Genomic DNA, 24,461 nt, shown 5'->3' with positions numbered 1-24,461 from the left:
TTGTTATACTCTTCTCATGCCCGATTTCCAGTTGGAAAATGGCATTTAGAAAATGAAAATAAGTACACTTTTTTTCTGAAATTGTCCCACCAACTTGATTTATAAACTTTTTTTTTAATATTAGGACAAATGTTAATTGGTTATTAGTTTATCAGATCCACAATAAAACAACAGTAAAAATCTGTAATTAGCAAGTAATGCTACCTATGTCTCACATGAAAAAGAATTATCAACACTGAACAGTTGAATTGGGGAAATAATTATTTGAATATTGAAAAAATTTCTCTCTTCCAGATATGTGCCAATCTTGATGCATTTACCATTAAAACTGTGAAAGAAAATATTGTTCAACTCAAAGACCAAATAAAAGAGCCATGCAAAAAGCTTGAAATTGCAGATGACCCTAGAAAAGTATGTGCTTAAAATCTTATATTTATTTGATTAGTGATAACACATTGAAAGAGATAAAGACTAGTTTATACCTATTATTCAAGCAATATCATTTTAAATTTAAAGTGAAATGTACATGTGATGATCAGAGATGAACTAATTGCTTTGTCTAGACAAAAATAAATTAAAAAAAGAATCATTCCCCAAAAAATTCAGAATCAAATTTATTAGTAGGTTAAAATCATTTTAATAATTTTCTTCCTTGAACAATACAGACATATAAGAAGTAGTGTATAATTTCTTTTTAGGATCCTTTTAAAGACAAGATTCTAGAAATAATGACACAAATTCAGAGTTTTTGCCAAATGAATCCAATGTCAGATTTTGGAACTCAACCTTATGAACAATGGGCCATTCAAATGGAAAAAAAAGGTAACTTGTGTTTCAACCTAATGGTTTATTCTGTATTTATGCCAAAATTCTGCTATGTCATATATTCCCATGAAAACAGAAAGCAAATGTAATATTAAATGGAATTTCTGTGTTCTGAGTAGAATAAGGATAAACAAGTGCTAATTCCTTATCTAGGGAGAGACACACAAATTCATGTTTTTTTTTCTTTATCTCCAAAATCGTTCACATATTGTACATTTAAAATATTAAGGTAAATATTTAACAGTCCTGTCTCCAAATGCAAACACATCTATGTTTTTCATGTCATTCTTAAGAGTCAGCATGGCTCAGCTATGGATTCTGCTGATGCAGAGTTCAGGCAATAAATCTAGGAGCTGAAAAACTTGCCCCCTTTTAGAAGCCATGACACTTTTTTTAAAAAAGATTTATTTATTTATGCATACAAGAACCGGGGCACAGGCCAGAGGTGTGGGGGGTGAGAGGATTCACCTCACCAGAGACAGAGTGGGGAACAGAACAGGCAGACTGACTGAAATACACTGCTGAGGGGAGCAGTGGGCAAAATGGGGTAGTGCCATGTGGGTAGTTCTGTGGCCGGGGATGGAACTCTTGCTGCAGTGGCCGTGGATAACTTCATAGGTTGTGTCTTAACCCCTCGAGCCACCAGAGAGGCCCCAGGAAGCCTATTTTGGAGTCAATATCTTGAATATGTTCAGGACCTCAGCACACATTTAGGGGAATGTTCTATGGTCATTTCACTATACTTATATTCTTTCACAGCTGCAAAAGAAGGAAATCGCAGAGACCGTGTTTGTGCAGAACATTTGCGGAAGTACAATGAGGCCTTACAAATTAATGACACGATCCGCATGATTGATGCATATAATCACCTCAAAACTTTCTATAAAGATGAGAAACAAAAGAAGTTTATAGTTCTAAGTGACAGTGATGAGGATGGTGGTAACTGTGGCCATGATGATGGTAATAAAGATGGACATGATGAAGACAACCCTGAGAAACTTATGAAACTGCATGAAACAGATAAATTTCTTATAACTTTATTTTATGGTGAGAGTCAACATAATATTTATCACATTGTCTCATGCATTTACCATTTCAACCTGAACCCACTTCTATTTGAAGAATTTTTCAAAAGTTCCTCTCAAAATATCATTTTGAAAAAAGAAATCCCTCTCATATTGGGTTTTTTTTTAATGTGACCACATTAGCCATCTGTTATATGATCACAGTCCCTTTGTTCATAGGGTTTTATTATCAAAATGACTGCAATCAATTTATCTCTTAATTAAAATAAATAAATTAATTAAATTAACTGAGTTGATGATTAGATATTGCACAAGACTAACGGTAGTTGAATCACATTTTATTTCCTTGTTACAAAAAATCTTTCAGTGTAATTAATCACATTAGTTGCTAATTTTAATTAATTATTTCTTAAAGACAACAAAAGGAGTTTGAAAAAACTGGCTGAAAAAACAGAATATGAAAATGAAAAGCTGATCAAGTTAAGAAACACGATAATGGAACAATACACAAGGACTGAAGAATCAGCACGAGGAATAATTTTCACAAAAACACGACAAAGTGCATACGCGCTTTCCCAGTGGATTTCTGAAAATGAAAAATTTGCTGAAGTAGGGGTCAAAGCCCACCATCTGATTGGAGCTGGACACAGCAGTGAGTTTAAGCCTATGACACAGGTATACATTTCCTTTTAAATTTATTTTCTTATGTTGTTGTTATTCTTCCCAATTTAACTGTAGCATTTTCTTAATCAATTCTCTCACCAGTTCACAAATAATTTTACAGAATGAGTCATTCTGGAAACATACTGTGAGTTTAACGCAATCTAATCTGTGTATTTGATGGGCTAAACAATGTCCTAAGAATCATTTTTTCCCTCCATACTCAAAGGATCTCTTTAAATTGAATTTCCTTTGCAAAATGATTGAAATTTAAGTCTAATAACAAAATGGAAAAATAGTTACATTTTAAGATTAAATGGAACAGTCAAATCCCAACAAAAATATGTGCATTATATTTAGAACTGCATAAAATGTGCTTTTCAATGGGATGAGACCTGTAAAGGAGCTTGAAAAAAATTAAAATATTGATATGTAAGATATTTGGACTGTGAACAATATTCCTTTCCTTTTAAAGTTTTTGTTTTGGTTTGTTTTCATTTCATTATACAAGTTATTGTGTGCACAATAAAAAAATTTGGGAGAAGAAATAAAGGATTTATAGACATTGAAAGCATGGGTTAAACAATGATGTATTTTTAGAATAGAATGCTCTCTTTAGGTCATATTAATCCTGAAGCTTGTGGGATGAAGGGACATTTTCATTCTGTAATTGTCATAATCATTTAGACCAATAGAACAAATTAAATCTGTTTTAGTATTTGCTAGGAAAAAAGTCTTCTTGAAATTATCCAATATACCTTTTTTTTTTTAAGATTGATTTATTTATTTATACAAGCACTGGGTACAGTCAGAAGTGTGGGAGAGAGAAATAATTCACCAGAGCCAGAGCAGGGAACAGAACAGGCAGACTGATGAAATACACTGCGGAGGGGAAGGTCTGCGTGCCATGTAGGACCCTCGCCAGCGGCCGGGATTGAACCGGCACTGCAGAGGCTGCGGGCAGCCTCGCAGCCCAGCACTCAACCACTGCGCCATCGGGGGGGGCCCCAATATAACTCTTAATATACTCTCTATATGTACTCATTTTAAAGTTGTTTGCCTCTAAAATTTATCCCAGATTAAGTACTGCTTTTCTTTTGAACAAAGGAGAGCTTGAGTATGTAATGTTTCCCTTTTAGCCTTGACTGACAGGAAAAGTGCATGCAAAATTGAATTTCCTTCTCACAGCCCCTGTGTTGTTATTTTTAATTATTTTTTCTTTTTGAGGTAAAATTGGTTTACAACACATATATGATTTAGGAGAACAGATTCACATCTCCATAGATGTATGTTACCTCACCAACCCCAACATCAAAGAACCCATAGTTCTTTACTCTAGACTATTGGCTCCCCCTCCCCACTTTGTTCCTACTCCCACCTTCCCATCCCCTCTAGTAGCCTCAGTTAGGCAGTCATTTTGCTAGGGTTTGTTTGGTTTAGTTTCATCAATTCCTTTGCTCCCTCCCCCACCTCTTCTGCATATGAGTGAAATCATCCAGTATTTGTCTTTGTCCTTCTGACAATTTCATTTAGTATAATCCCCTCTACTTACATCCATGTTGTCAAAAATGGGATGAGTTCATATTTTTTATATCTCAGTGGTATTCCATTGTGTATATATAATACATCTTCTTAATCCACTGCTCTCTTAATGGACATTTGGTTTGTTTCCATAACTTGGTTATTATAAATAGTGTTGCAATGAACATTAAGATTATATATATATGTGTATATATATGTGTATATATATATATATATATTCCTTTGAATAAGTAATTTTGTATTCTTCAGGTAGAAACCTAAGAGTGGAATTGTTAATCATATGATAGATCTAATTTTTAATATTTTAAAGAACCTCCATATTGTTTTCCTTGGGGGCTGGGTCAGTCTGTATCCCCACCTACAGTGTACCACACTTCTTTCCAAATCCTTGACAAAATTTGTTTCTGTTATATGGGCCATTCTCACTGGAGTGAGGTGGTATCTAACTTTGTTTTTGAATTGCATTTCTCTGATAAGTGATGTTAAACATTTTTTCGTGTGCCGTTGTCCACTTGCATGTCTTTTTAGAGAAGTGCCTACTTAGCTATTCCATTTTTGGATTGGGTTATTTGTTTTCTTTTTGTTGAGTTGTATGAGTTCTTTGTAGATCTTGGATATAAGTTCCTTGTCTGATGTATAATGTTCAAATATTTCATCTCAGATTCAGTGGAATGTGTTTTTTGTGTTAATGATATTTTCTTTTGCTGTAAAAAAGCTTTTAAGCTTGATGTGGTCCCATTTATTTATTTTTACTTTTGTTTTCCTTACTGTTGGAGTTGAGTCCCCAAGATATCCCTGAAACCAATGTTGTGAAGTGCTTTGCCTTGTTTTCTTCTATGGACTTTATAGTTTCCAGTCTTAAATCCAAATCTTTAATCCATTTTGAGTTACTTTTTGTGATTGGAGTGAGAGAATGGTTCAGTTTCAGTTTTCGGCATGTGGCTGTCCAGTTTTCCCAGCAGCAATTTATTGAAGAGACTTTACTTTCTCTAATATTGAATATATACTCTTGGCTTCTTTGTTGTAGATTAACTGGCCATATAAATGTGGGTTTATTTCTGGGGTCAGCTGTTTTCCAGTCATTTGCTTTGAAACTAGGTTTATCTTTGGTGCTTAGATGGGTCTTCTGGAGACAATAGAAAGTTGAGTTTTGATTTTAGATCCAGCCACCCAGTCTGTGCCTTTTGATTGGTGAGTTCAGTCCACTTACACTGAAAGTGATTATTGACATATGGGTCTCTGCTACTACCATTTTGTCTTTAGTTTTCTGCCTCTATTTATTTCCATGTTTAATTTTTGTGGATTTTATTGACTTTGATTTAGATTTTATTCACTTTGATTTAGATTTGAACATTTCATGTAGGGGAGGTATACCGTTGGCAAACTCCTTCAGGTTTTGTTTGTGTGAGAGGCCTTTATATACTACAACCATCTTTTTTTCCTTCAAGAGTTACTGACTTTGTTCTGCTGTAACCTAGCTATGAGTATGTGGAGGAGGCGAGCCCAGCATTTTCACTCTGCCACCACCTTCTCACAGCTCCTGTGTTAATCCTTACAAGTAATATATCCAAACTCTTTCACTTTTGATCCTGTTTTTAACTTTCTATTATTAACTTGGTTGTATGTGACCGCAGCTGTTCTTTAAAGAGAGGTGGAGTACAAATGGAAAGTACATTTTCAGGTTACTTTTTTTTTTTTGCTCTTTATCCATTTAAATCTTGAGAACTGCATGCCAAAATATAAACATAACCCTTTGCATACTCCTCAAACCTCACTTTGTAAATTGAGATGACTGACTCAATTGGAAAGAAGTTAGGCATCTAGTTGTTGTGATTTGAGGGTTTAACACTGTTTGAAATTTTCACTATTAAAGTTATAACTTTGAATCCAGGCACAGACATCTTCTACTAAAATCCAAGGACATTTAAGGTTTTTTTTAAGTGGACATGAGTCAAAAGGGAGAAATTACGAGAGATGACTAGAAAGGACGAGAGATTTCTGCAGGTTTCCCCAGGACAGAGTCAAATATGTAGTCTCTGAGAAGAAGGGAAAAGGGCAGCAGAACCAACAGTCTTATTGTTGCTTCATCTCTAGGGGCAGAGATAGAGTCAATACACCAAAGGCTGTCTAGATCAACAGCTTTGATGAGAGTGGATATGCACATAAGTCACCCCTCTCCGGGTTAGTATAGGTTTAAGCTCACCCATGTCTCCTTTGCAAGGGTTACCAAGAATGCATACTTAATTTCTTTACTTAAATTGACTTTCAAAAACTCAGATGTCTTTATTTAAATAACTTAAATTATATTTTTTGAATTAATTAATATATATTTTACATCATGTTCATTTTTGTACAATGTTTGCTTTCTCCTCTCAGATTTCATCCCCATAAAATTCCCACCACCAATTCACCCATGATCCATCACCATAGTCCCTTGTGCTCTTCCCCTCCCCTCCTGTTTTGATCCCTCTCCCTCCCCTGCAGAATGTCACTGATTTATTTTGGTTTTTTATTTGTTATTATTTTTTCCTGATCCCTTATTTGGTCCCCCTACATTCTTTCCATAAGTGAAACCATCTGATATTTTTCTTTTTCCTTCTGGCTTATTTCACTGAGCATAATCCCTTCCAGCTCCATCCATGTTGCTGAAATGGCATGAGTTTATCTTTTTTGATTGTTGAGTAGTATTCCATTGAAAAATATGGAACACTTCACAAATTTGTGTGTCGTCCTTGCGCAGGGGCCGTGCTAATCGTCCCTCTAACGTTCCAATTTTAGTATATGTGCTGCCGAAGCAAGCACTTAAATTGTTTTTAATAACTTATTCTTTCTTTTTTATTTATGTCATCCTATGGACAGAACATATTTACCTCAGTAAAAATTACAAAGCTAGAGGGTGTTTCATTGTCCTCCAGACTTCAGGGTCTTCACCCTGGCAGTTGCCAGTGTTTTCAACTTCTCACATACCCTTTAAGGAATGTTCCATACATTCATTGCTTGAATGATTCTTAAAGTATCCAAAGGCAATCTACAGTATATATTTTCAGTGTGACTCAAAACTCAGTAGTCTTTAAAAAGTGTCACTGTATCTTATTCTCAGAGTCTCTCAAAGACTCTCAAGTTAATGACGTGAAAACAAAACCCCTTCTGGCTTCTCATTGCCTTTTCCTCTTCTAACTGAAAATGTCTCCTTCTTTCTTCCTCCCAAGTTGTCCATCAATTCACTTCCTTGGCATAAATGATGGTCTTTCCACCTCCAGACTGGAGGATGGAAATATTTTTGTTATTGTGCAGTAATCCCAGATTGGAAATCAAATGTTGTCTCACCATCATGTCTTTGTTCAATGCCAAAAACAGATGGCAGCAAATCCATGTATGATCTAATCCTTTGATTTACACTGACCAGTTGTAATTTATTATTTCTTCTAATTAGAAGATTTAATGTGTTTAGCATCACACGATTTAATTTATTAAAATGTTTCTGCAGAATGAACAAAAAGAAGTCATTAGTAAATTTCGCACAGGAAAAATAAATCTGCTTATCGCTACCACAGTAGCAGAAGAAGGTCTGGATATCAAAGAATGTAATATTGTTATCCGGTATGGCCTCGTCACTAATGAAATTGCCATGGTCCAGGTACATTCACATACCTCTGATATATTAATTCTTGCTTCAGGATTCTTATTTTAAATTATTCTTTTAGTAAAACAGCATAAAGCTTCTCTTCAGTTTAAAAAAAATCTGTTTTTCTGCTAAAAGAGCAATATTAAAGAGCTGTGTGCCTTTTAGATTGTTGTTTAATTCATATGACAACCAACTTCCTGCTGTATTTTTAAACAATTCCTCTTTGGTTATGATTTCTGTGTCCTAAGATTTTTAGGGACACGACTCTGGCCCCATCTGTCAGAGTCAGAAGTTGCCTCCTGATTTCTAGCATGTCTGTGAGCCCCCAGCTGGGCCAGGAATCTGAGTTGCGGGGTCCACAAATGTCTGACAAATTAACAAACCCAACCTTAGGGAGCCCTGCTGCTTCCTCGTATTCCTCCCTTACTCTTTCAAATTTTCTGTAAGTTTCTTTGTGTTTTTAATAATAAATGTAGGGGGCAGAGAACAGATTTATAAATGAAAAAAGGAAAAAGGAGTGAAATATTCCAATTTTCATTCAATTTCAATTTTTCTCTTACCCATACTGTTTGCAGACTGATTGATAAACATACTTATTCTTCCTACAAATTAACTAAAGTCTGTGTGTGTGTGTGTGTGTGTGTGTGTGTGTGTGTATATATATATATATATATATATATATAAATAAATTAAAAATTGTGTCCTTGACTGGAAGTCTGGGAAGACTAAGATAACCCTATAGTTATCAAATTAAGAAGCAATTGTTTTTCAGGAATTGCTTGTTAGTCTGTGGATTATTACTCAGAATGTATTTTTCATGAAAATAACACTAAAGGTGATAATTGGGTTTCTGCACTAGGTCACAAAATTTTCTGTTACTCAAAATGTACCTAAATGTTGTTTTATAAACAGGGCTATAGAATGTCAGTATTACCATGTTAGCATGGTTTCACTGGAAAATGTGCTCAAAATACAATGTAGTCTGCCAGGAAAAGAGCTGTATTCTCCCCAGCCCTGCTATTAAGGTCAGAGGTTTCCATCCTCGCCTTTCATCCCTTCTGTGAGTGAAGCTCCTCAGTCCAAGTCACTGTAATTGTTCTCAGGGTTTGAGAGAGGGCCCTACAGATCAGAAGCCTGGGCAGAGCAATATTTGGTTATTGGGGCTTTTGAAGGTTGCTGCGGGGACCTAACCATCATCATTCTAGAACACTGTTGGACATTAAAGTGCATTTTGAGTACTTAACCAAAAATGGAAAACTGACTTGACAGAAAATAAAGAGATTGTTTGAAGGCTGGAACACACTGAACAACAAATACCTTTTCGGACCCCAAATGAGAACGTTCACAGCACAGCCCAGCATTGCACACACCTCATTTCTTTATGTTCTCAGGCCCGTGGTCGAGCCAGAGCCAGTGAGAGCACCTATGTCTTGGTTGGCGACAGTGACTCAGGAGTTTTTGAACGTGAAACAGTTAATGATTTCCGAGAAAAAATGATGTACAAAGCTATAGAACGTGTTCAAAATATGGAACGAAAGGAGTATGCTCATAAGGTATTGTTTTTGGCCCTCTCTCTGAATTTAGTTTTTCATTTTAAAATGTCTGCATGTGGTTGTCATTGGTATCTCTGTGGCTAAGTCTCCAGACGGAAATTGTGCTGAGTTACAAATTTCGGTTTGATGAACTCTGCTTTATTCAGATTCACATACAGAGAATCAAATCTATGGTGAGCAGAAATTGTTTGGGAGCCGTTCCAGTGGAATTAACCATGAATTTTGATAATATAAATTTAAACTGCCCTTGATCCAGAAATACTAGTGCAGCTCACTCATTCAACCCAACCTAGTAATTTTATCTTGGTCCAGTCTGTTTGTTTAGCACAGTTTTTTTTTTTTCATTTTAGAAACCTTTATGGAATGGCTGTGCATCAGGCAATGTTCTAGAAACAGAACATGGTGACAAATGATACAGATAGACCCCTGTGGCATGAAGCTTATGTTCCAGCATGTACATGTTGAAATTTGTAGGGGAGAAAACATAAATAGAAATAAAACAAGAAATACACTATCTAGAAAAAAATATTAAAGAATTAGAATAGGATAATATGAAATAACTCGCTAGATGAATATTTCCAATGGCTTTTTAGGGAGGGAAGGTCTTTAGGAGGGAATGACCTTGAGGCTATAGCTGAATGATAAGAAAATACATAATATGTCTAATTGCATCTCAGTTTACTAACTTAGAGTTATTTGAGTTGTGAGAGGAATGCAGTGAGGGAAGAATGTATTTCTACAGTATTTCAGGAAATCCCCCATACCACTGAATTAAAGACTGTAACTACTATAATAGCAAACAATCCATTTAGAAGAAAATTCACACCCTTGCATATGGGTGTGAATGTTAGTTTCTTAACATTGGAATTGGCTCTACCCTAAATAGAGTTTCACGAAAGGGATGCTTTCAAATTGGTGTGCATTGCTATAACCAACTCCAAGGTTTCCTGGCCAGGTTTCTACACAAACTTATATTTAAAAAAATCCCCCTTAAATATAAGGCAAACTAAACATTGTGCAGTGTCAAATCAAACATTTGTGGCCAAGTAATTCCACTGGAAAGTTATTGCCTTATACTTAACATCTTAAATGAATGAATCAAATGGACATTTTCAAAGATCGGTGTTTCAAGACTATTTGTTTTGGGTAAACTCTACACTAGTTCTGAGGTTTATGTGTCAAAATTTTTGACATAATCTCTGAAACAAGACATACTCCCTTTCAGGGCCCCAGATTGAACTACCTTTTTGATCTCTTTCGACTAAGAAACCTGCCCTCTGAAAACTGCCCCAGGTAGATAAATTCAGAGCAGGTGGAAATGATTTGGGGTACTAGCACTATGCTCAGAGCTCCCAGCAGATGTTGCTACTGGTCTGCAACACCCCTTTCTTCTAATTTGAGAATCCTTCTCAATGCAGTGTTCAGGCAACTGCTGGTAAATGGTGAAAGTTGACTGTAATGTGACATCCATTCTCCCTGTCACATACAGAATGGATATAGAACCGAAAGTTTTGTCAATCAGAACAGACTTCTGGGAGCAAGTTGAAGAGCTAAGACACTTGTCCTGATGTTGACCCAATAGCTTTTGCTGAATTACTCTCTTTTAATTGGAATTAGTCTGATTGTAGCTATGCCTCCCATATATTTATTAAGGTTTTTTTTCTTCTCTAATTACATTATATTCTTTACTATTTTAGAACTACCCTTTAGTTTCTGGTGTCTAGCTTACATGTCCATACATTGACCTTAGTTTTATTTTTATTTTTCTCTGTTGCACACATAGGTGTTTTTTAATTGCCTACATGAATATGATCCTATTCCAAAACATCTGTTAATCAGCTCAGTGAACAATAAGTATCTTACACAAATGCCTTAATTTAATGTTTAAGGCCAGAGAATATGTTGTTATTATATTATTATAATTTACATAAGAAATTATTTTTTGTTTGATTAAAACTATTGTATAGCCCATAAGTTTGCTTGCAAGGTTTTGTTCTCTGTTCTGTGTTAAATTTGATTGCCTTCAATCAAGACTTGAAACTTGGAGCTGGGGGATCTAGGGGGAGGGTATCAAAGAGATGGACCATTCAACTTTGCTCATCAGTACTGAGAGTTTTTCTTAACAATTAATTAGGTCTTAAGAAAAACAGTGGTCTCCTTCACAATTTAATATAAATTTGTCGTCAGTCAGAGGGTCAATTTGAAGGTAAATTATTTAAGAAATAGGTTTTACATCTGCTAGGTTGTATAGGTATGAGCACTAGAAAGCCCCTAGGTCAAGTTTTACATCTCTCATAAACAAGATTTTTTCTGTTATGAGAAAATGTTGCCACTAGTCACAAAGCCTAGACTATAATGGTTTAACGGCTTCTCTCATTTAAAGAATGGGGCAATCTGGGCCCACAGAATAGCTGTGAGATATGGCATGAGGAGCTCAGGCCTCTTCTATCCCTGTCTTCTCTGTCCTTTCAGTATTTGGCTTCCATTCTCAAGATGAAAGATAGCTTTTAGAACTCGAAATGCTGTATTTTCACTCTAGGCAAGAATGAGGAAGAAGGTGGAAAAGGATAGGTGTCAGCTGTCTGTACTTACAGGAGACTTTCTGGAAATCCTCCTCAACATCTTCCTAAGTTTTGCTGGACACTGACCTGGGAATCTAGTCATTTAGCTAGCACGTTTCCACACAGAATAAAATTATAGTTCTGTTCCTAGGAAGAATGAATACTAGGTGGGAAATTCGTTGTTTCCCTGAAGGTCATCACCTCATTATTTTTATCTCCAGACCAAGGGCCAAGTATATATTTTCATAACTATCTAAGATCTCTGAATCCCATGAGATTCATTTCAGTGAAACTATTAGGGAAAAATTTGATATCTTTTTTTCTATGCAGATTTTGGAATTACAGATTCAAAGTGTAATGGAGAAGAAAATGAAAGCCAAGAAAATTATTGCAAAGCAATTCAAGGATAACCTACCATCAATAAATTTTCTCTGCAAAAACTGCAGTGTGGTAGCCTGCTCTGCAAACGAGATCCACGTAATTGAGGGGATGCACCACGTCAATATGACACTAGATTTCAAGTATGTCTAGGAAGTCTCAGTTTTAAGTTTCTTTATAAAGAGCGAAGCAGATTGTATTGTACACACTTTCCAAAATAGTACAAATGAGACTCATTTTCCAGAACTTTCTCTCCTTTATTCCCCCAGTTATGTCCCTATTTCAAATGTCAATTTCTTAAAGCTACTGCACAGGGACAGGGAGAGAAATGTGTAAAATCCAAAACCATTTTGGTCCAAAGTACATCAGTTATGTACAGTCATATTTATTGTCAAATATTCCAACAACTTCAGTCTATATAAAATAATTAACAGTTGGGAGAAGCCACAAAAGGCACCATTCCCTTTGAGAGGTGTATGTGGACAGGGCCATTTCCCTGATAGTTGGGGGAGGTAGGAGGAGGAGCAGAGTAGGGTGTGGGATTATGCATGCTCACCAATTAGCGTCAGGTCCAGCACTTTGTACCCATGGGCTGCCTATTGGTCTTTTGTGAATTCTTGAGGATGATTCTGACTCCTTGAACATTTTAGGAAGCGCTACATTGTGAGAGAAAACATAGCACTTAACATGAAGTTTGCTGACTATCAAATAAATGGCGAGATTATCTGCAAAACATGTGGCCAAGTGAGTAAAGTTCAGTTTAGTTTACTTTGTTCAAAATAATTTATCAAATGTGCATTTAATTCTCCCTTTTATTTTCCAGGCTTGGGGAACAATGATGGTACACAAAAGCTTAGACTTGCCTTGTCTCAAAATAAAGAATTTTGTAGTGGTTTTCGGAGATAAGTCACCAAAGAAACAATACAAAAAGTGGGTCGAACTGCCTATTACATTTCCTCAGCTGGACTATTCAGACTATTATAAATTGAATAATGAGTACTGATATTTGATTCAATATTCTTTGCAAATATTACCATCTTAACACTTGCCATGGTTTTGATCAAAGATTTCATTGTGCTACAGAACAAATGTGAGAATAAATAAATCATTACTCTGCTTTGAATTGTTTATAGAGGAAGACAATATATTATTCTCTCAATTACACATCTTATTGGTGGGCAAGGGTTAAAAAAAATCTACCCATTATACTCATTAGTGTGGAGCTTATAGTACTGTGGACAGCAGGCTGGAGTGTATAGGCAGAGCCAAGCTAGCAATCGCCGTGCTATCATTCATTTCAGAATACAGCTCAGCAAATAGTTCATCTCTCTATATGGGCCATTTCGTGGGGGAAATGGCTATATTATTATCTGCCTTCATTTTCATTATTTTCTATTTTTGCTTAAGAAATTGCCACAAACTTAGTGATTTCAAACAATCCCCTTTATCCCTGTATGGATGCTATCGACCACAGGTCTGGCAGAGTCTTCTGGCAGAAGGCAGAAATCAAGGTGTCAGCCAGACAATGTTCTCGTCTGTAAACACTGGGGGAAGGATCACTTCCAAGTTCTTTCAAGTTGTTGGCAGAATTCATTTCCTTGCAGCTGTGTGACTGGGATTCCTGTTTTGCTAGTGTTCCACTGGGGATGACTGCAGCACCTGGGGCTGCCCTCACCACACAAGCAGTTTGCAGGCCATTTCATTGCACAGCTATTTGCTTCTTCAGGGTCAGCCAGATTATCTCTGAAGTCTGCTAAGAGGGAATCTTAACTGCAACCACAGGAGTGACAAGCAGGGCTTCCCTGGTGGCACAGGGTTTAAAGACACAGGGCTATTAAGCTATTGCCAGCCACTGCAGCATGAGTTCGATCGCTGGCAGACTAGGGAGCTACCCACATGGCGCAGCAGACCTCTCCTGATTCGCCTGCTGCTCCCCTCAGCAGTGTATTTCAGTAGATCCGCTCTGTTCCCCACTCTATCTCTGGTGAATCCTCTCACCTCTCGCATCTCTGGCCTTCACCCCAGTTCTTGTATGCATAAATAAATAAATATTTTTTTAAAATAAAAGAGTGATGAGCACATGATATCATCTAGGTCCTGCCCCTACTGAAGGTGAGGCGATTTCTCAGGGCTTATATAATAGCAGGTTGAAATCTCAAGGACATAGGAGAAATCTGTTTCCCACATCACTTGCCCAGTTTTATGATTGATTTGTGTGTACATATAAAAAAACTTTGAAGAAATATGATGCACCATAAAAAAAGCAAGATCAAGATGCAGCAGCCGATAGCTTTAGACTTACTTCCACAGCCTTCCTCCAGGAATATAACACTCTGCTCAAATACTGCCTGACAACAGAAGTGGGGGCTAAATTCAGACTGGTATTACAAGTGTACCTTTGTTGTGGATATTCCAGGATTCACACAGGACTTAGCAGGGAGCAGATGCTGGACATTATTAAAGAATGAAAAGAAAAATCTCTACCTCTGTCCCTCCCTCAGCCCAGGCAGAATAGTAACCTCTCTGTGACTGTGACATTTGCAGTGTTTCTGAATTAAGTATGATAATTTGGAACTGACCAGCACTAAAGAACGTTGTTCCAGAAGAGAAGCTGCCTCTTTGGGTATGGTCAAGATGCCCAGTTGACCATTGTAACTCACACTTAACCAGTCTCGATAGATGGCTTGCTCCATAGAAACAGTTCCCTGACATGATTAAGGAAGAACAAAATGTTACAGGGAAATTAGAAAAGTCTTCTGTGGTTTTATGGATTAATTCAGTTCAATCAAGCAGTAACTTAGTCTTTTCTTGATAAGATCTAAACAAAGATGAATATTAACCAATCAGAACTTCTGGGAATGCAAGAGGACAAAAGATGATTTTTTTTCTTAAAAATATGTTTTAGAATTCCAGCTGACTCCATTTAATGTATTGCTGTCTTCTAGAACATTTTGGAAACTATGCAAGAAACCAAATGCATAAAATAGCTAAATGTACTACTGCAACATATGTAGACTGTTTTTGAGGTGTCAACAAATATCAGGTTTTTTAAATCTATGTTTTCCAGTATTTTTTTTTCAATAAAGGAGTGTTATTTCTCTTCAAAGTTTTAAAATACATATTGCAAGTAGTATGAAACTTAATACATGGTGGTACCTAAAAGGTATGGTACACATATTTCATTCCCCCAAATTGAAATAGTTGAAGCAATTCAATTGATTATTACCAAACACCTTAATAGTCATGATATTTAAGGCCATGAATAGCCCCTATACAAGTTAACATCATCTTGGAATTAGAATCCTTGAATTTTATTGCCATAAAGGGTTCCATTAGGTGTGTGACTGAGAAACTTCATTTCACAGGGACTATGTTTCCTCTCCTGGGCAAAGAGCAATAGCATTTAATGATATCAAAATTATCTTACAACTCTCACATTCTCAGAGTCCATCCTTCTGGCTCTCTGGCTGCTTTCTTTTAAGATCTTAGTGACTTGTGGTAATATCAGCTGTAGGCTAAATACCTTCTAAATACATTGCATATTTGAAGATAGCTCACATCTCATGTCATGCTAAGAGCATTACAGAGTTCTCACAGAACAGACACACTGCCCAGAGTCATGTGTCCAGGCTGGATAAGGCCTGAAGGGTCAGGAAATTAAACAACAAGCATTTCCAAACTACAAACCATTGGCTAACCTGGTGGATAAGAAATGAAAGAAGAAAAGAAGTGAAACAAAAAAAAATTGACACAATGGCAGAGCATATGAAATTAAAATACAGTAATATAATGTATACAAGTATTTTGAATATAAGGCATTGAGGCAAACTCAGAAGTGAAGAAGAAATGATTTTCCAAAGGATGATAAGTACATATCACAATTGTTGAAAGTGAAAAATGCTATGAAAGGTGAGTATAATTCCCTCTGGATTTTTATAGTTCCTACATCAGAGTGTTATGCCTTAGAATATTCTGATGTTCTCGATTCAGTTGGACACTAGAGCAAAGAGGATTTGGATTTTCATGTAGTTTCTAAAATGTCAAAGATTCAAACACATTAATGTGCTGATGGAAAAGAACAATAAAGTGAGAAGTTGCCAGCAATGTTCAACCCAGAGTAAATTGCTTATTAAAATTTTTGATATTTTCTGCCAAACCTTCTTACCATAAGCTTTTCTGGTCACCCAATTATTTTCCACTGCATGACCTTGCACATGGTTAGAAGCCCTTCCTTGCTACCTCTTCAGGAGACATCCCTGTGTTCTTCAAAGACAAAACCCAAATGGCACTTCCCAGGATCTAGCAAAGTCCAGTTTTCAGAACTAGAATGGAGAATGAGTAAGGAAAATACCATTTACTCATGCTGAACATAATAAAGTGCTCATTTCCAAAATCTGGTAAACAATTACTTGAGTCATAGCTATCAAGAAAATTAATTTATTTTCTTATACGAGTTACGAAGTTAATTTGAAATGACTGTTACCTTCTTCTGTCTTCTTCAGTTAGTGCCTTTCTTCTTAATTATAGGAGAAGTTGATAGTGAGTCATCTCTTTGTTTTTATGGGGCGAGCTTGGAATGAAACAGACTCAGTTTGATTCCTCACTACTTTGTGACTCTGGAAAGTCCATCTCTCTGAGCATATGGGAAGAATCATATTCTGGCCCTGAAGGGTCATAACTTATAAATATTCTGAGGGACAGAGTGCCCAGGTAATCAGAGTTTGGTCTGGCCAGGGTGGCAGGAGGTTGGGGGGAAGTGGGTGCCATGTATGTCTTTACTCAAAACATCCAATGATTAGAATACATAAACAATTTCATAAAATATGCTTTATTTGATTAAACTATGATTGGACTAAGGAAAATTGAATTGTATCAAGGTAGTCTGATATTCTGTCTATCTAGAGTGAATTGGGAGGTTAGGAAATGGATGTGATAAGTATAGATGATCTTTAAATGGCATTGTAAAAAACAGATGGGGATAAAATTTCAAAAGAGGATTGATCCAAAGTTTCAAGCCTGTTGACAGACTGCAGAGTGAAAGTCTGGAAATAAGGAGAGATGCAAGAATCAAGAGAGAAAGAGGAGATGTAGCAAAATGCATGGGTAGGGAGAGGATAAAACCAGGAGCACAGGAAATGGTTAGGTTGGGTAGAGGGAGAGTTGCTGCCCTTTCAGAAGCAGAATAAAAGTAAATATGAATGAGAAGACACAGCTTGATGTAAAGGTACCAAAACAGGAGGCAAACGGAATTTATTCTCCTGGCATCAATCACTAGCTATTGCTGAGTTGGGCTTTGGATTTGAGGATGGACATAGAAAAGTAGTAAAGATTTTTAAATATGCTTTGATAAATGAAAAAATGACTCATTGAAAATTGATAAGAATATTGCCTTAGTAGGACCAGTTGAATTAGAAATAATAAATCTAGACCCAATAATTTAATAATTTTTTATGTGCAGGGCAATAGACTAAGTTCTGTTATATTTATTCTTTGTTGTGCAAAAGGAAAAAATCTGAATTTGGTTAAAAATTTGATGGACTCAAAAAGCTTTGAAATGTTAGCATTGTTGTAACTCAAATGAAGCTACATGGAGGTTTGGATAGCCTTTCTTTACTTGGTTTGTATTTAGAAGAAACCCATTACCAGCATGCAAATTAATTAAAAAGTAATTTAAATATTTATTTCTGGCCTGCACAAAAATGGAAGAGGAAAATTACATCCTATACAAATTTTGTGAAATCTTTTTAACTTTTGTTTCCCAAGTTCCCAAATACTATCTATTACAGGACAGCAACTTTTTCTCTTTTCAAAACTCCTCAAAATTATCTCCCTAAAATCATCCTGTATTTCTTTTTTATCTCCCTGGCTCCTCCCAGTCCCTTCCTTTAATGATATAAGTCATTATTGCTTAACTGTTTATTTATTTGCCTCTCTGTGTTCTTTTTTTTTTTTTTTTTTAAGATTTATTTATTTATTTATACAAGCACTGGGTACAGTCAGAAGCACGGGAGGGTGAGAGAATTCACCAGAGCCAGAGCAGGGAGCAGAGCAGGCAGAAGGACCGAAGTACACTGCTGAGGGGAGCAGCGGGAGGCAGGAGAGGTCTGCGCGCCATGTGGGACCCTCCTCTGGTGGCCGGGGAGCAGCCGGGGATTGAACCGGCGCTGCAGAGGCTGCGGGCAGCTTCACAACCCAGCGCTCAACCGCTGCGCCACCGGGGAGGCCCCTCTCTGTGTTCTTTATCCCAGGCTTAATGGGTACCTGAATCACAGGTGGTTTTTCAGAGCTGAGCATTGGGTGGTGGGAATTTTTGTGAATATTCACATTAATATTTTTAATCTCTGGAATATCAGACAACAGCACTAGATATTTTATTGCCTCTCCTCTCCAAATTCAACCTTTTTCATTTGTTCCCTAAAAATATTCCTGGGTCCTTTAAATATCTTTGCTTTGACAGCTGTCGTGGCATTTTGCTTCCCTTGTGAGGGTGTGGAGAAGAAAGGCAGAAAGAAAGGGTTTTGCTTCCTGGCTCTGGTGGTTGGCTTGGCAAGCTTTTGCCGTGTTGGTGGCTTCCCTAGGGTTCAGTTCCTGTAGTGCTCCTAGTGCCCACCCAGAGGGCACATTTCCAGTAAGCTGGAGAAAGACAACTTCTTCGCTTTCAGTAGCCTACAATTACCTCTCCAGCGAAGTCTCTACTCAGCCTCCCGGGCTCTTTCTCAGCGACAAGGGAAGTGGCTGTTACTTATATCTACTGTTTCTACATTCTTTAGCGTTCTTTTTACTCTTTATTACCTAATCCTCTGTTACTTCAGTCCCATTATAATTAGTGATTATTTCTTTTTTTAATTTATATTTTATTTATATTTTACATCGTTGTTCACCGCCCTCAGGTGTAGTCCCCATAGAATTTCCTTCACCAAATTTCTATTGAACTTTACCTGCTCAAATTACCATGTGGCTTCTCCTACCAGATTGGACGCAGACTCATAGAATAATATCTAAGGACAACTGAGAATTAGTTCATGAGAAGTTACAATTTTCAAGTATCTAACTCCTCTTATGTTTATTATATTTCACATAAGAAATGACTCAAATGCATATGACCAATTCTCTAACCAAATAATTCAGAAACAGGACAGAAGGCATTTTTCAGCTAGATAATTTCATTTTCTGAATCCAAATAACTGGTGTTATAATACCAATAACTGAATTAAAAATTCCTATCAAACAAAAGACCATGTTTCTAAACCTCTGCCCACCATTTCTGCCCCTTTATGTTCAAGATATGTGGGCTACCATGGAGAGGAGTAAAATAAGCCAATAGAGCATATTAAAGTTTCAAAACAGCATCAGCTAGAAGGAACTAGAGAAGAGGGGAGAAAATGGTGAAGACAGAGGGAGTCCCAGGAGTGAGGAAAGAACCTGCAGCCCTGGGCTTCCCTGGTGGAGCAGGTGGTTGAGTGCAGCACTGTGAAGCTGTCCACAGCCTCTGCAGTGCTGGTTTGATCCCCAGCCGGCTGCAGAGCAACCCACATGGCGCAGCAGACCTCTCCTGTCTCGCCCACTGCTCCCCTCAGGGGTATATTTCAGTCAATCTGCCTGTTCTGTTCCCCACTCTGTCTCTGGTGAATCCTCTCACCCCCACACCTCTGTCCTGTACCCCAGTTCTTGTATGCATAAATAAATAACTCAAAAAAAAAAAGAACCTGCAGCCCAACTAGTGATTACCAGTAGAAATTCCACCATCATTGTCCCAAAAACTGGTTAAGTTTGCCACTTATACACTCATGTCAGTGTTATTTGGCATTAGGCACCAGGGCAGTCTGGTTGGGCAATATGGGAACAATGAAGGAAGAGCATACACACAAGGGAAAGCAGATACAGACAATTCTGGATAATAAATATTAAAGGCATTCCACAGTCACTGACACAGAGAAAGCATTCAATAAATATTAATGTCCTTTTCTGATGTGATGTGTAGGATATAATCTCTGACCTTGTGGAGGTACCAAATTGGTTGAAAGATCAATGATTTCAGGCATAAACTTATCAAAAAAAAAAAAATGAAAATACAATACTCATGTTCTAAACATTATAAGTATTTAAGAGCTCAGAAAAGTCAGGAATCAATTGAGAAAAAGAACTATCAGAGTGACTGAAGAATTTAGATAGTGTTTTGTATATATTAGATGTTCAATTCCAATTTCTTTAAAACAACTTAGAGTAGGAAGTACATTCTACATGGAGGTAATGAGGAAGAAGGAAGAACAAAAAGATAAAAGGATGATTGTACGGGCAGGAATGGTCACAGTGCAGGTTTTCTATGATCCAGCAGACCGGGTAAAGGAGGAATCAGAGTCCTCAGTGGCTTTTGACAGGCTTTTATGGGGGGTTACCAGGTACATAGCAGGCAGGGGTGCTGGGGTGCTGCAGGTCTCCCAGCCCCCAGCAAGTCTTCACTCTATCTGAGCTCTCCAGCGCTATCTCTCTCTCTTCTCTCTCTCTCTCTCTCTCTCTCTCTCTCTCTCTCTCTCTCTCTCTCTCTCTCTCCCACCTACCTATGCCCACACCCTACTCCAGGTGCCCGCCATCAGGCATGCATTCAGGACAAGGATCCATCATCTATCCTGATGGCGGGAGGGCAGTAAAGCCTGACATTTTTCCTTACCCTGCAATGATCAACAAGGGGCTAGGTTAAATTGTAAAATGCAGAGAGAACAATGGGAAGAACAGAAATCAGGAAAGAACTAATTACAATCGTTAGGGATGAGGTGATAAAATCTGAGTTTGATCACTAGCAGTGAGAATCAGGAATCAGGGGAATGAGTGTTTCTGGTTGATGTTGAAATTAAATCACGAGCTAGGATAAACACGCCAGCACGAAACTGATGGCAATAAACAAAATTAATATGAAAGTACGTCACAGTGGTAATAGAAACAAATACAAATAATTTCTCATTTTCAAACACAAGTAATTTTTCTACATTATCTTATTTTGGTTCTCAATATGACTCAGTTCTGGGGGGCATCATCTGGTGTCACATGCAGTCATATTCCTGGCATACAGACTATTTCATTGCACCAAGGAACTTGCTCACTGGGGCTCCAGCTGTTTCCTAGTGAATCCTAGAGCAAGTTAGGGATAATTAGGCAGCCTCAAGGACAGTGCAGGACTTCAGGAAAGTTTAAGGAAGGCTCCAGAGATAAGGGCAACAAATTCCAAAGGGGATTAATCAAACACCCCAGGACTAAGGTCAATGGACATGCCAAATGAAGGATAATAAAGAAAAAAGATAAGGGCTGGGACACAGAGACTTAGTTCTGGGCACAGAGACATTTAGGCAGTGAGTGAGACCACCGAGAACTAACCAATCACAGAGAGACTGTGGGAGCTTTAGAATAATTGGGAAAGAAGGTATATATATTCCCTGAGACACGACTCCACTTGGGCTTCCTTGCCCCTCCCTGGCCTGGTTCCCTGGCCTGGGAGTCCCACTTTATTTCTCTTCCTTTTCTCCTCAATAAACTTTTTCTAAACAAATCTGCCTCTTCTCGCTTGCTTGCCTGAGCGTCTGTGAAGTTCCTGCTACGGCTTCGTGAGATACCAACCAGTGGGGGTCTAGTAGCTGGGGCTCAGCGATACCATTGCAGCCTGGGATCTGTTCCTGGCTGGGAGACTAGGCCTGAAAACCTACAATTCCGGTATCACTAGTCCACCCACACTGATCACTGAACTGTGGTGGATACCTGTTCCTTGGCCTAAGGAGTCAGAATCTTTTGATTTGTGAATAAAGCAAAGTTTTTACTTCCCTGAGTTTTGGTTCCCAGCAAGGATGACACCATAAATCTAAGCTACTTTGTGCATCCTTTCCCACTCTACCAAAAGGACAAACATGTAGTAATCATAGTAATAAGGTGATTCTGGAATAAAGGATATGCCCTATCAGACCCTTAGTATATGTTTGAAAATGATCTAGTAATGCACATTGAATATTTCTTTTTTTAAAGATTTGTTTACTTATGCATATAAGACCTGGGGTGCAAGAAGGTGAGAGGATTCACCAGAGACAGGGTGGGGAACAGAGCAGGTGGATTGATTGAAATACACTGCTGAGGAGAGCAGCGGGCGAGATAGGAAAGGTCTGCTGTGCCATGTGGGTCACCTTCCATTGAATATTTCTATCAGTTGAGTCAAAGCAAAACTAGAATAAGTTCTTGTGCGATCAACAAAGGAACTTCTCCCCTTTCATTTTCCATCAGAAGATATACATTTATATGGAAGATGGGAACACTATTCATTTTTCCTGTAACAGGAGGACAAGGTTATAGAATAATAGATGAATACCTCAAGATAACAGAAAGTGTTGTTTCTCTAATCTTCTGTATTTGCCAAAAGAGAAATCAAGTGAGCTCATATCTTAACTGAGGCTAGTCCACCATATTGTAGGACAATAAATTAATGCCTGAATAGATTGTGGAGTTCCACAGAATCCACCTTGTCCTGCTCATCTTTTTTCCTACACCTACTGTTTCTTGCAACATTTACCACTCCCTCTCCAGTAATGGGTCCATCCATATTAGCCTGGAGAAGAAAAAAACAAAGTTTCATAAAAGAGAGAATTTGCTGTATAACCGCTTGCCCTAATTAGAGGAAAAGCCAGTCCCCATCTGGCTGCTCCAGATAGCCCCACAGGCTTTTTAGAGCCCACAGGTTCATACAAATCTTTGATTATGTCAGCCTAGCTTTGCCATTCAAATTGATTGCTACACCAAGTCATCCACCACAAGCATGGTGAATTACTTGTCAAAAAACCCCCAAAAAACTGTCCCACAATTATAGCACATGAACCTAACAAAGATTATCTTCTATGTCTCTAGCAGTTCTAGGATTTTATCAAATGATTTCTTATATTAATTATAATATCCTGATACTGTGATACCTGTAAGTACCTACAAGTTGCTAGAAAAATTATCAGAGTGGAATTATATATTTATTAGATTATACATTCATTGAAATTTTACTAATTGGAATGTCAAAAGGAAGTGGACATGGATAATTCTCACTTTACTAATCCATAAAACAGATACTTCTCATAAATAGCTGGTAATCTTTCCTCAGTTCTCAGGAAAAAATAACTGAATAGCTGCAGTAATGTCTCCAATTACTAATTCTCCATATTATAATGAACAAAACTACAATTCGTGTTGAAAGGCACCCTGAAGCAGTAGCACAAGGATTAAATGACCATTGTTAAATAACAATGGTTAATATCTGCTTGTTTGACAATAAAGAGCTTGCTTGGCCCTTAAGGGTCACACCTGGAGGTACTCTCTTTGAATGCTATCTAGCTTCATCCCACAGTGAGCAGCAGGGGGGTGTCATAGCCTCTACAATCACTCAATCACTCATTCATTCATTCATACAGCAATAATTATGCATCTGTTTTACACCGAGCATTGTTTTTCCATCTTGGGGCCATATGTGTGAAAAAATCAAAAATAATGGTGCTATATAAATATACAATAATAAGTTAAATATAATGTAGGGTAAAGGGAAATGATCATGTTTTTTTCCCCACCCTCCTGCCATTAGCATCAATGGTTGACACCTGTACTCTTACACGCATTCCTGATGGTGACCCCTGGGCGTGGTGAGGGCGTGTGTGACTGGGCGCACCTGAGTCAGAGCCTGAGCATATAAGGGCAGCAGAGGGCTGGCGGGGCAGAGGACCATGGGACAGAGAGCAGTAGAGACTAGCAAGAGACTAAGGGAAAGCCCAGAGAGAGTAAAAATAGATTATCCGAGGGTTAGTAGGCCTGTCAGCCTCCCAGCCCTCAGGCCTCCCTGCCTACCCTGTGCCTGGTTGCCACTGCAAATAGCGTAGAAAGATCAAGAAAAACCTAAAAAAGCCACTGAAGGCTCCCGGACTCCTCCTTTACCAGTCCACCTGATCATAGAGAACCTGCTCCGTGCCTTGCTGGCACTACTATAATAAGTTACAAAAAAGATACAGAACATTGGGAAGTGGTAAATTCTAGGAAATCAAAAGAAGACTGAGATCAAGAAAACCTGGAGGTTGGGAAGAATTGTCAATTTTAAATGATTAGGCTTAACAGAGAAGGTAAAATTTGATGAAAGACATGAGCCCTTGATGGTAATGTTTTTCCGATTTTCTCATCTTTGCTGTCATTCTCTTTATTTTGTGTCATGTACCAGACACATAAAAATATTACTTTTGTGTCAGCTTAAGTCTATATAGACCTAAGGAAAAGGTTACTTGATTTTTTCATG

General features: G+C 37.6%; 1 protein-coding gene and 1 non-coding gene across 2 annotated transcripts in view; one reads left to right on the top strand and one right to left on the bottom strand.

Moving 5' to 3' along the window:
* The window catches only part of IFIH1 (interferon induced with helicase C domain 1), a 71,744-nt gene extending 58,212 nt beyond the window's left edge, over positions 1–13,532 (top strand). The window contains exons 9-17 of the mRNA XM_037523427.2: positions 295–411; positions 699–822; positions 1,585–1,872; positions 2,266–2,525; positions 7,540–7,689; positions 9,069–9,230; positions 12,122–12,312; positions 12,820–12,913; positions 12,993–13,532. Of these exons, the coding sequence (XP_037379324.1) occupies positions 295–411; positions 699–822; positions 1,585–1,872; positions 2,266–2,525; positions 7,540–7,689; positions 9,069–9,230; positions 12,122–12,312; positions 12,820–12,913; positions 12,993–13,172 (1,566 nt within the window). The 3' untranslated portion in view covers positions 13,173–13,532. The remainder of the gene's footprint in view (positions 1–294; positions 412–698; positions 823–1,584; positions 1,873–2,265; positions 2,526–7,539; positions 7,690–9,068; positions 9,231–12,121; positions 12,313–12,819; positions 12,914–12,992) is intronic.
* LOC119256384 (U6 spliceosomal RNA) lies at positions 6,748–6,854 on the bottom strand. The gene has a single exon (XR_005127725.1). It is a non-coding gene; the product is annotated as a U6 spliceosomal RNA (small nuclear RNA).
* Positions 13,533–24,461: the final 10,929 nt, after the last annotated feature.

Source organism: Talpa occidentalis, unplaced genomic scaffold (genome assembly GCF_014898055.3).
Source record: "Talpa occidentalis isolate TD23 unplaced genomic scaffold, MPIMG_talOcc4v2.1 talOcc4.3, whole genome shotgun sequence".
Classification (NCBI taxonomy): Eukaryota; Metazoa; Chordata; class Mammalia; order Eulipotyphla; family Talpidae; genus Talpa; species Talpa occidentalis.
This window is presented reverse-complemented; position numbering and strand designations above follow the sequence as displayed.